Source organism: Gymnodraco acuticeps, unplaced genomic scaffold (genome assembly GCF_902827175.1).
Source record: "Gymnodraco acuticeps unplaced genomic scaffold, fGymAcu1.1, whole genome shotgun sequence".
In the NCBI taxonomy this organism is placed as follows: domain Eukaryota; kingdom Metazoa; phylum Chordata; class Actinopteri; order Perciformes; family Bathydraconidae; genus Gymnodraco; species Gymnodraco acuticeps.
The window spans coordinates 237,788-249,687 of record NW_022991434.1 but is presented as its reverse complement, the minus strand read 5'-3'; the positions used below and the strand labels follow the sequence as shown (position 1 = coordinate 249,687).

The 11,900-nt window shown below is 43.6% G+C and overlaps 1 protein-coding gene across 1 annotated transcript; it reads right to left on the bottom strand.

Moving 5' to 3' along the window:
* Positions 1–43: 43 nt before the first annotated feature.
* LOC117532547 (olfactory receptor 2A14-like) lies at positions 44–982 on the bottom strand. Its single transcript, XM_034195875.1, has one exon. The coding sequence runs from the start codon at positions 980–982 to the stop codon at positions 44–46; it is 939 nt and encodes a 312-aa protein (XP_034051766.1).
* Between the last annotated feature and the right edge of the window lie 10,918 nt (positions 983–11,900).

The window sequence follows — 11,900 nt, the reverse complement described above, 5'->3', positions numbered from 1 at the left end:
CAGTTACAGTTGAACTTTTTAGCTAAACTGTTCGACACTTCATTTATTTCAGTTTATAACGGAGCACATGTTTACATATGTTTCGTAGTTTGGACATTTGCAGTCCGTACATGACAGGGTTCATTAGTGGCTGTATGATGAGAAAATACAGTGACAGAATAATACGCAGCACACTGGGAACACCGCTCATATCAAATCTACTCTGAAGTATTTCAAAGCTGCAGCCGAAAGAGAAGTTGAGGAGGGAAACAAGGTGAGGTGTGCAGGTACTGAGAGCTTTCTGTCTGGTCTGTTTGGAGCCAGAGAAACACACTCTGAGGATCCTCATGTACGAGAAGAGGATTGGAAACAAAGGGACTAAGATTGAGAAAACAATTGAAAAAAGTCCATACATATTGTTCACCTGAGTGTCAGAACATGCCAACTTCACAACAAGGTGGTTGTTACAATACAAACCATTTATTATGTTTCCACAAAGTGTCAAACGGATGTTTAAGGATAAAGTGATCAAGAACTTCACAAAAGAGTACAACCAAACCAGAATAATAAGAATAACCGCTTTGTTAGAAGTCATACGTGTGTTATATTGCAGAGGATAACAGATAGCAAGATATCTGTCATAAGACATGACGGTTAAATTACAAAATTGTATATTTGCATATGTGTACAAGCAGAAAATCTGCAGGAAGCAGAGCGGAGCAGAAACAGTGTGAATGTCAGAGAGGATCTGAAGCAGAAGGAATGGAAACAACCCTGTACTACCATACAGTTCATTTACAAACAGGCTGCACAGAAACAGGTACATAGGTTCATGTAAGCTCCTGTTCACACAGATAACCACAATCAGAGACGTGTTGGCAACAACAATCACAATGTACAACATGGCAGTTATCATGAAACACAAGTACCTCAAATATCCAATATTCAAATAAGCTCCAAGAATGAAATAGGATACAGTTAGTGAAGTTGAATTGGACATCATTCTTAGAGGTTAAACGTTAGTATATCTGAGCACATTTGAACTTCACAGCCTTAACTTACCATCCCCCCCAGAGTGTGTCAGGAACTGTAAATGAATGCAACATGAGCACATCACACACAGTGCAGTGTCTCTCACCTGCTGTGCTGCAGACTGCTGCAGTCCCTTCTGTCAGCTGCAGAGACTTCTGCTGCTTTAAAGCTTCCAGAACACCAGAACCCAACAGGCCAGGCCCCCTTACCATCAGGACCCAGACCAGCCTATCTGTAGGGAGAGATGGGTTGTGGGCTGGGTCAAAACACATAATGTTTTTGACCCAGCCAACCCATTCAGACCAAAACAAATCAGGACTTTCATTTTATTTTGAAAAAAGTGTGCAGAATTTAGGATTTACAGGTCACAAACTGAACCACTAATCAACTAAAAGGTACACCATAAAGCAGAGTATGAGTGTTTTGCAAGCGGTGGGGGCACACCAACTACCAGACCCCGTTCTACGAGAGCCTTCCCCGCAGCTATTGGATTCCCATATGTCTGTGTGGTCCCATCTCCGCTGAAAACTTTCAATTTTGACGGGGCCAAGATGTGTGATTTGATATTTTTGGCCTTAAGTTGATCTCTGATAGGTCTGTACAAGGCTCTTTGTTGTCTTACTTTAAAGGTAAAGTCATGATCAAAGAAGATTCGCATACCGCTATATCAAATCAAATCAAATCAATATTTATATAGCACATTTATAAACGATTTTTGGTCGAGCCAAAGTGCTGTACATATAATAAAAAAGCCTACAGTAGAGACACTTTACAGCAAATACAACAACACAGATTGTTCAGAATATCAGTATGAGAAAAACGACACCCTCTATCCTTAGACCCTCTGTCCTTAGACCCTCTGTCCTTAGACCCTCTGTCCTTAGACCCTCTGTCCTTAGACCCTCTGTCCTCAGACCCTCTGTCCTTAGACCTTCTGTCCTCAGACCCTCTGTCCTTAGACCCTCACATCGTACAAGGAAACACTTCCAGAGAAACCCCACAGTTTAAAGGGAACATGGGAGAAACCTCAGGGAGAGCAACAGAGGAGGGATCCCTCTCCCAGGACGGACAGACGTGCAATAGATGCGGCGTGTAAATCGAAGAGATAATACATTTTACAGCATATTGACCGAATGTTAGGAAATGCATGTGTCTGTAATAAGAAGATGAATCCACGAGGATGTCAGCTACAATCCTGAGGAAGCCATCAGGGAAGCAGCATGACGAGACCCAAGGCAGGACCGCAGAGACAGGTTCAGCCACGACCCGAAGTCCACGACTTAATCCAGAACTCAGGATAGAGGATCCAAGACACAGGACCACAGCAAGAGGATCAGCCTCGACTCCGGATCCCGGCGTAGATATAGATACAAAACAAGAAAAAAAAGATTTGGCTGGGTTAATCGGAACAAGAGAATACACAGACACAGACAGAGAGGGAAAAGGTCATTGGATAAAAGTTATTCTTGATAACCCTCTAGAAAGATCTCATGAACTTCCTCACTCAATCTATCAAGACCCGAGCAGTTCTATTAGATATAGGATAAGAAACAGAGATAGGGAGAACAACAACCTCTCTTCGTCAGATGCACTCCCCCGCTTATCTAAGCCACTCTGTACCCTGTTACCCTCTACAAGGCCATAGACCAGCAGAGGGAAAATGGGGGGTAAGGGTAAGGATTTTTAAGAATAAACCACAAGGGTCTAAAGGGAAAAAATATGAAATATAAGGTACTATATTTTAAGTAATCCTATCTACTATTCCTATATTTGAATAATGTATAAACTAAAACTATACTTTATGAAATCCTATGTTATGTTTAAAATATTAAAATAAAGAACTAAATGAATAAATAAATAACTAAATAAATGAATAGATAATTAAACAAAAGCCAAAGAGAAAAAGCGAGTTTTAAGTGTTGATTTAAAAACCCCCAGGGTCTAGGCCGACCTCACCTGGAGGGGCAGAGTATTTCAGAGCCTAGGGCCAGCCGCTGCGAAAGATCGATGCCCTCGGGTGATCGGCTGATCAGCCGACCTTAAGGCTCTGCCTGGGGTGTAGCGATGGAGGAGTTCAGCTATATAGGCAGGAGCCAGCCCATTTAGGGCTTTAAAAACAAATAAAAGGAGTTTAAAATCTATTCTGAACCGAACGGGAAGCCAGTGCAATGAAGCCAGAATTGGGGTGATATGGTTGCGCTTTTTATGGCCAGTGAGAAGACGTGCAGCTGCATTCTGAACTAGCTGCAGGCGTCTAATTGAGGCCTGATCCATACCCACATACAGAGCATTGCAGTAATCCAGTCTTGAGGTAACAAAGGCGTTAATAACCCTTTCTAGGTCTTTAAAAGATAAAAACGACTTGGTCTTAGCCAATAGTCGTATTTTGAAAAAGCAGGTCTTGACTACAGTGCTAAACTGCTTATCAAATTTAAAGGCGCTATTGAAGGTCACACCAAGGTTCATAACAGAGGGGAAGATATTTGTATTGAGGGAGCCCAGAATATCAACCGGGGAGACCGTTGGTTGGGGTGCAAAAAAGATGACCTCGGTCTTACTCTCATTGAGGGTGAGGAAGTTTTGGCTCAGTCAGGATTTAATCTCTGTTAAGCAGTCCTTCAACTGCTGTAATGAGTTTGCATTTTGATTGAGAGGCAGACAGATCTGTACATCATCAGCGTAACGATGGAAGGGGATATTATGTGTTGTAAGAATTGAACCTAGGGGCAGTATGTACAATAGAAAAAGGATGGGGCCCAGAATCGAGCCTTGGGGAACCCCACAGGTAAGAGGGGCTTTGGCAGAGGAGAAGGCACCTAACTGCACTGAGAAGCTACGGTCCGTCAAATAAGACATGAACCATGCAAGAGCAGAGACTGTAATGCCTGCGGACTGTTCAAGCCGTGACAACAGGATACTATGATCCACAGTGTCCAAGGCAGCAGTTAAATCCAACAGCACCAAAACAGCTGGGCTGCCTGAATCGGCGGCTAAGAGCAGATCATTAAAAACTCTTAAAAGGGCTGTTTCAGTACTATGCATATGTTTAAAGCCAGACTGAAATGTTTCATGGATACCATGCGAGGTTAAAAATGACTGCAACTGGGCGTAGACTACTCGCTCCAGGGCTTTAGATAAAAAGGGTAGCCAGGAGATGGGCCTGACATTTGCAAGTATGGAGGGATCGAGATTTTTCTTTTTAAGTAGTGGCTTAACCACGGCATGTTTGAAGGCAGCTGGGACACATCCTGAGCTAAGAGAAGTGTTTACAAGCAATAAAACACTTGCTCCAACTGATTCAAAAACATCTCTAAGGAAGCGAGAGGGAATGCTGTCTGAGGTGCAGTTTATCAGCCGCAGGTGCTTGACTACTTCCGAGAGAGAAGAGAGGGATACAGGCTTAAAATGGTCGAGGACAGCAGGGCACAGAAAGGGAGCAGGATCTGGGGTAGCACTAGTATAGGCTAGCCTAAGAGCAGATACTTTTTCAATAAAAAATGTAAGAACTGTATCGCAGAGAGTAGTCGATGGCACAATTGGAGAAGCATCACAAGGATTAATGATCGAATTGAGGACATTAAAAAGAACTTGAGGTTTATGGCTGTTTTTGGAGATGAACAGAGAAATATACTCTGTGTTGGCTTCGACTGCCGTCTGATAATCGGAAAGGCAAGCACGAAGAATTTCTAAGGAGACATGAAGTTTATCCTTTTTCCATTTTCTCTCTGCACGCCTACAAGCGCGTCTAAAAGCGCGAGTACAATCATTGAGCCACGGCTCTGAGAGAACTTTGTTGCGTCTAAGCGTAAAAGGAGCAACAGAATCCAGTATTAGTGTACATGTTGAGTCAAACATGGAGATAAGCTCATCCGCACTAAAAGCACAGTTCACCTCTAATTTACAAATCGGATAAGTATAAAAAGCATCTGAAAACTGTGAGGCAGTCAAGGGGTTAATTGAACGCAGACAACGCGCAGGAGCACGTGATTCGACTCCTACAGAAGGGATCAAGGTTGTAAATAGACCTGGTAAATGGTCTGAGATACGCGTTCCTGCACAGATTTCATCCACAGAGATAGACAATCCAAACGATAATACTAAGTCTAAGGTGTGTCCTTTATCATGTGTTGGGCCAGCCACAGACTGAATGAGACCGAAAGAGTCGAGGAGTGTAAGGATTTGCAGTACTCCCTCCTTCTGCTTCCTGTTTTGTTTGTTGTCTGTTGTTGTCAGTCTGTCTGTGTTTGTCTCCCGGGCTGGGCGTGGCTGACCTACTTCTGATTCCCGCCAATTCATCTCCGCAGCTGCTTCTCATTCATCCTGATCATCTACTCATCCACACCTGTTTATTAACCCGGTCTCCTCATCCAGTCTTCACCAGTTCGTCATCAAGATTACACTGAATCCATCATCACCTCCTCCGCTTGCCTCGTCCAGCCACTTCCTCGTCGGAATCATCCGCTCTCCACGCTACCTGATCCAGCCTGCTCGCTCCCCTCGGCTCTGAAACCCCTGCTCGCCACACTCCAGTCTGGTAGGACAAACACAACTCCTACTCCAACCAACTCACTCTCGGGAGCGTAAAGACTCAGGCTCAAGCCACCTTTCGTCTGCCTGGCGATATCCCCAGCTCACTCCGGAGCCTCGGCTGAGGATCTCCATTCCCTCGCTGACGTATTCCCTTTCCTGGAATATATCAACACAGTTAGTTTCCCCTGTCACCATTGGAAATAAAATAAAACCTTTTGCTGCAAACTCCTGTTTTCTGTCCGTGTTTGTATTGTGGGTTCAGTTCTGAAAAGCAATTACGGAGCTTAACAAGGAGGTTTAAAAAATCCCTAACCATAGGTTTAGACTCGCAGCACACATGGACATTAAAGTCTCCGCAGATCAAAACACGATCATATTTCACCATGATCCCGGACAGAAAGTCAGAAAAGTCAGTTATAAAATCATTATTGTACTTTGGCGGACGATACACGACTGCGCAGAGTATAGGCGAGGCTAGGTTCAATTCAAAAAGCTATAAGTTACTTCCTTCTTTCCGCATGCAGCCTGTAGTATTTGCTTCTTGGTCTCAAAGTTTAGGAAAGCAACAATAATCGGTCTGGCACGATCCTTAACTTCTCTGTACTCCCGGTGCGCTCTGGTGATGTTAAAATCTCCCGGTATTTTAAGCACCTCGTTGAATAGTTTATTCAGAAAAGTTGACATATTCTCTCCTTCACTTTTCTCTGGTATGTTGAATATACGCGCATTGTTTTGCCTGGTCTTATTTTCCAGGTAGTCATTGCGTTCTTCTTACTCTGAGACTTTATTTAGCAGATATTTAATTGATTGTTGGTGAAGTATTTCTGTGTCATGCATCTCACCGACACGGCACTCCACCTGATCCACTCTGTCGCTCGTTTTTGTTTGATCTGTGCGTAGTTCTGTTCCTTATCCGTCTCAGCTCGAAATTCATTGAGATCCATTCTGAAGTCTTTGATCTCTTTCGATATTGCTTCCTTCATTTCGAGCATCGGATGTTTTATTTCTCCTACTTCCGCCATTGTGGGGACGCAAATTGTTTGTTCGTCCGTTTCTTGCCTGGTAAAGTTGTTTGTCCGCCGTTACACCTGATCGCAAATTCATCCCCTGTTAATGTTTAGTTGTGAGCGCAAACCGAGATATTTAAAGCACCATATCCTTCTTCTTATCCTTCTTGTGGGGTTGAGGAGCTACCCAGCTTTTCACGCTGCCACCATCTTTAAAGCAGTGTCCTCTGTCAAGCTATTTTAAGTTTGTTGAATACACTATCAGTCAGATTTGTTGTGGCAAGCTGTGGCTGACATGGAATCACTTCTAAATGTGATAAACTCACACAAACTTCTGAGCGCTTCCTGTGTCTAAGCTGATTCACCGCTCTTAATCTATTACCTATCAACACAGATATCGGCAAAGCTACAGGCAGGCAGGGCCCCGGCATATCCTGGAAAGAGTTGAGAGTACCATACGCCCTTGAGCCTGGACCCAGCATATATCAGTCAGTGTTTGCGTTTTTTACACACACATCCTTATCAGGCTTCGGAGACAGCAGTCTTGAAGGGGGGGAGGACGTTTTGGTCCGGATGATTGTGGGAGGCATGGTGACGGGGGTGTTGGTGCGCGTCCAGGGGAAGGTGGTGCGCGTCTCTGCTTCAGTGATTTTGGTGGGCGTCGGTCAGGAGCGGGGGTAAAGGACATGCTGCCAGCCCTGCGTATCGCCTTAGTTTGGTCTTTGAACTCCAGGAAGGAATCGGTGCCAACCCTCTGTATCTCCTTCATCTGTTCAGCGATCTCCAGGAGGGTGGGCGAGGGTTAAAGGGTGAACGGAGAGTAGAGAGAGCTGTGGGGTGAAGGAAGAGTATCCTCAGAGGTGATAGGGGGGGGTGAAGGGCGGTGGAGACTCCTCCATTTGTCTCCCATAATCAAGACATTCCTCAGGCGGGTGCAGTGATACTTCTTCAAGGTTTTCTGTGCGATGTGTTGGGTCTTTCTCCTGTTTTGTTTCCTCTTGCCGCTTGTCCTTCGCAGAGGGAACAGATTGATGACGCATGCAGTTGAATACGTTAGAAATAAACAATTTCTCTACTGACTTGTTCAGGCAAACTCCATTTGCCTTGAAAAGATATCTGCGGTCCCAGAAAAAGTTAAAGTTGTCAATAAAATGGACAGAATGGTCAGTACCAGTAGCGTGGCGTGGGGAAAAATGTAGGGGAAGCCCATTTTTTGGGTCGGGGGGGGTGGTCAATAACGTAACCAGATGAGTGATTACAGCGCCCGGTATCATTTTACACACATTTGTATCACACAGAGGCAGGACTTGCACAGGCCTGTTATCTAACCGAAAGGTCCGCACGCACTCTCCAGCTGAAACTCTCTCCTTATTAATGTAAGCATTTTACTTATTAATGTATGCAGACAATCACACAATCTATGTGATTTTTGGATTTACCGTGCCTCTCAATTACCCGTGACAGGTTGGCAAGGTCGATGAATCCTGAAGTTGCCCAAGGATTGTTCAGGGAGCACGAATACTTGTCAAAAAGAAGACATGGCCAGCAAAATAGACGCTGAAGTTTAGCGCTTCCAGTTAGCCACTCCGTGCGGACATAATTGTCCTCATTGAACGTCCGATTCTCTCCCTTTTTCCTCTGTGTACACACAGCTCGAGTGCGGGCATTGGCCTGTCATCTGATTTAATTTTCTGTTGCTGCTGTAGCGGAAGTTTAGTAAAGTTATGTTTGATTAAGTACGCCAAATCTCCACCCTCCATAATGCTTCATTTGCTTGATAATTTCTAACGGCGGTGATGACAGTTACAGTATTAAAACTGATGTTGATGTGATTTGATTGGATGGCAGTGTCCAATCAAATCACCAGCCGCCTCTGAAGGGAAGCAAGAGGCGGCTGGCTTCCCTTGGTATGGCCCTGACCACTCACAGGTTGGCAGGGGCATCACGTGGGCCTCATCTGATTGGTCAATCCCTCAATTTTTTTTCACCAAGGGAAGCCAGATTCGGCTGGCCTCCTCTCGCAACAGTGAGTGCAATCTACTGTTTCACCATAACATCTAGAGGGGCGCTGTTTGTTTCAATCTTTGTAAAATACTCAATGAGAATGGGGGAGAGACGGGCCGGCAGCAACACACAGCAAAGGAGAATTATCAAAACAAAACAAAGTATTTTAATTTATTTATTTAAATTATAACTACAATCCTAAAAAACAGGGGAAGCCTGGCTTCCCTTGGCCTCCGGGAGAAAACGCCACTGGTCAGTACAGGTAGTTGAAAGCCAGGTGTTCAGTGCAAACAATCTGCTGAATCTCTCCACTCCTCTTCTGACTGGCGGTAGAGGGCCACTGATGAACACCTCTGCATTTAGAGAGCTGACAGTTTCCAACAAACATTTAAAGTCTTCTTTCAGCACTTCTGACTGTTGTTTCACAACATAATTTGTTCCAATGTGTAGTACCACATTGTTCACAGTCGGATGTTCAGCCCCAATATGCAGGATCTTCTCAGCCAAGTCAGAGACCACATCCTTGGGAAAACAGAGTACTTTGGTGTTGTTCTTACAACACAGACATTTTACATCTCTTACAGCAGAGTCACCCACAATCACAGTTTCAGGCCCAGTCGTTAGCTTTCCCTCTAGCCTTTTACTTTTGGAGTAGCTATTGGTCCTTACCCTGCTGTGTGAAGAGGACAGGTTATCCAGGTCATCAGAAAGAGATCTCCGGTTCTCGGTCAGCGGAGCGTATCTGTTCTGCATTGGCACACTCTGTGGTTTAGGAGGATTGTTTTTAGTTCTCCCTTTAGCAGCTGTCCACTGCTGTTTCCTAGTATGAATAGGGGTTGAAGAGGCGCTCTTCCTGGGTGATAACAATGCAGGCCAGCCGGTCACATCACAGATTTCAGAGCGCTGGGCTCTGCCTGTTATTCGTCCTCCCAAATCCCATGGAAATGATTTACTCTTCGGTCTTGCACCCAGAGAGTTCGAGGGAGGACTACCACTTGTAGATGTATTACCCGGTACACAGTCCTCCTTTTCATTGGAATCCTTGTAGCTGCTAACTTGCTTTGAGTTAGCATGCCTTTGTCCATTATTTTTTAACACTGGTAAAGTGGTGTCATTCCAACCTAGTCCATTCACTTCCACGTTAACTCCCAACCGTTGTATTTTCTAGCTTAAGCTAAATAGCATGCTGTACCAGGCTTTAGCTGTTGATAGGCCACGCCACTGTAAGACTGAGGTCGTCGTAAAAATATTGAAATATGGCTGAAACCCTCCGTCTATTTACGAAGAATAACTGTCGCAGTGATAAGTTAATGTCCTGGAGCCGCTGCTCGAAGTTTTCAGAAAAATAAAAATAGAAAAACAGCATAAAAAAGTAGAAGAGCAAGCAGAAACGCGTCTGCACTGTAAGAAGGCTGGGAGGCGTTTGTTGTATACGTCACCTTTGCAATCAAGCCTAAAAGATAATGTGTTCAAACTCGCTTCACTCGCTTTAATTGCTCCTTTGATTGTCATGTTCCTCTGTGGTTTCCTACTCAACACATGTTCGTATTGTAATGCCACTCATATTGTATTTGTTATTGTATTTTAAGGTGACATTGAATGCTTTGAAAGGTGCCCTAAAATAAAGTGTATTATTATAATATTCAATGTCACTTTAAAATAAAATATGAGTGGCATTACAATACAAACATGCATCGAGTAGGAAACCACAGAGGAAAATTACATTCAAAGGAGCAATCAAAGCGAGTGAAGCCAGTTTGAACACATTATCTTTAAGGCTTGATTGAAAATAACACAGTGTTATCATATGGGTTATATCATTACTGTTATATCATTGCTTACTATTCGTGGTTATCAATAGGCAGGTATCAGACACTTAAACAACAGAGAAGGTTTTAAGAAATAGGACTATACTGACAAATGACATCTTATCCTTTCATTGTCTGTTCTGTAGGAAGGAGGAACATAACAGAGTGGGACTTCACTCAAAACCGGAAGTTTGATCCAATACGAAGATTGTGTCCTTAAAACGAGCCACCTCACAATTGTATGCATATTATTTATTCAGCCGTTTGCTGTTTAATCTGATGGGAAATATATCATTCTAAAGAGAGAAAAAAGCGCAATAAACGCTCAATCCAGGCGATGACGTCACCTTTGCGCGTCCCGGCGAACAGGGCTTCAATCTACGGCAAGCCTTCAACCTGCGGCACAACACCTGCACGCCCTATATTTAAAACAATGTTTAACGCCACAACCCCCCGGTTGACAATTCAGGAGCGTCGAGCCCCCCGCCCCCCCCCTCGCACCTTCAAACAGAGCTCAGCCCCCCCACATATCAAATCCCAATTTAACCCCTGAGTATGAGTGTTTTGCAAGCGGGGCTTATACAGATAGTGGATGTGGGAAACACTGTTTTTGGAATGCAACTTTGGTAATATCTTGGTTTCCACATGCCAATACAGTATGTCTCCCTCAGTAATAAACAAGCCATTATGTTTTGAAAATCCAGTTATGTTTGATCAAACTTGTAAAAAAGATAACCATGAGTCTCCATGTTTACACTGTTGCAGATAGGTATTGGATATGTCGATATAAACAACATTGTATTACATGTGTTGCAATCCCGGTGGGTTGTACTGTGTGTCAGATTAGCTCTACATTTCAGTTGACAAAGTCCCTTCATTCCTCTTTTCATTCTTCCTTGTGAATCATTTGCAGCAATATGTTGCACAAACATTCAGTAAGTTGCTTCTACTTGAAATGCAGACGCTGCCATCTTGTGACGCAGGCCTGAAACTACAGATGCAGTTTGTATGCACACATACCCACACAGAATGAATAGCACAGCAACACTTTAGATATGTAATCCATAACAGTTAAGGATTTATGGAGTGCACAAGAACCAAACAGTGTTTATTTTGAATGATATCAATTACATAATCTCTTAACCTCTAGGAATAAGCCCAATCTCTCCTTTGCTGTGTTAGTGTAGATGATGAAAGGGCTGGCTGGTTGCCTAACTCAGATTCATCAGGTTGAACGCTGCAAATACAAAGAAACCTTTGATTAAGCTTTGGCATTTGCACCCGATTGAAGTCGGTAGGCTCAGGACTTTTGTTAGACATGTAATAATAAAGAGGTTGGTGCCCAAAACAATACATCGAATCAACTAGTCCATATTTCCCACCCGGCCCTCTTTAAGCTCATATTTTTCCGTGTTCTAAATGGATGACTTTATTTCTTCATCATGTACATGTATTTGCAAAATCAATAGATTCAAAAAAGGTCAAAACGTGTTGTCAATGTTTTACTGACATTTATGTTATTTAATCTTTACTGTGACCA

Coding starts and splice junctions, on each gene's coding strand:
- LOC117532547 (XM_034195875.1), bottom strand. CDS start 982: ATGATGTCCAATTCAACTTCACTAACTGTATCCTATTTCATTCTTGGA.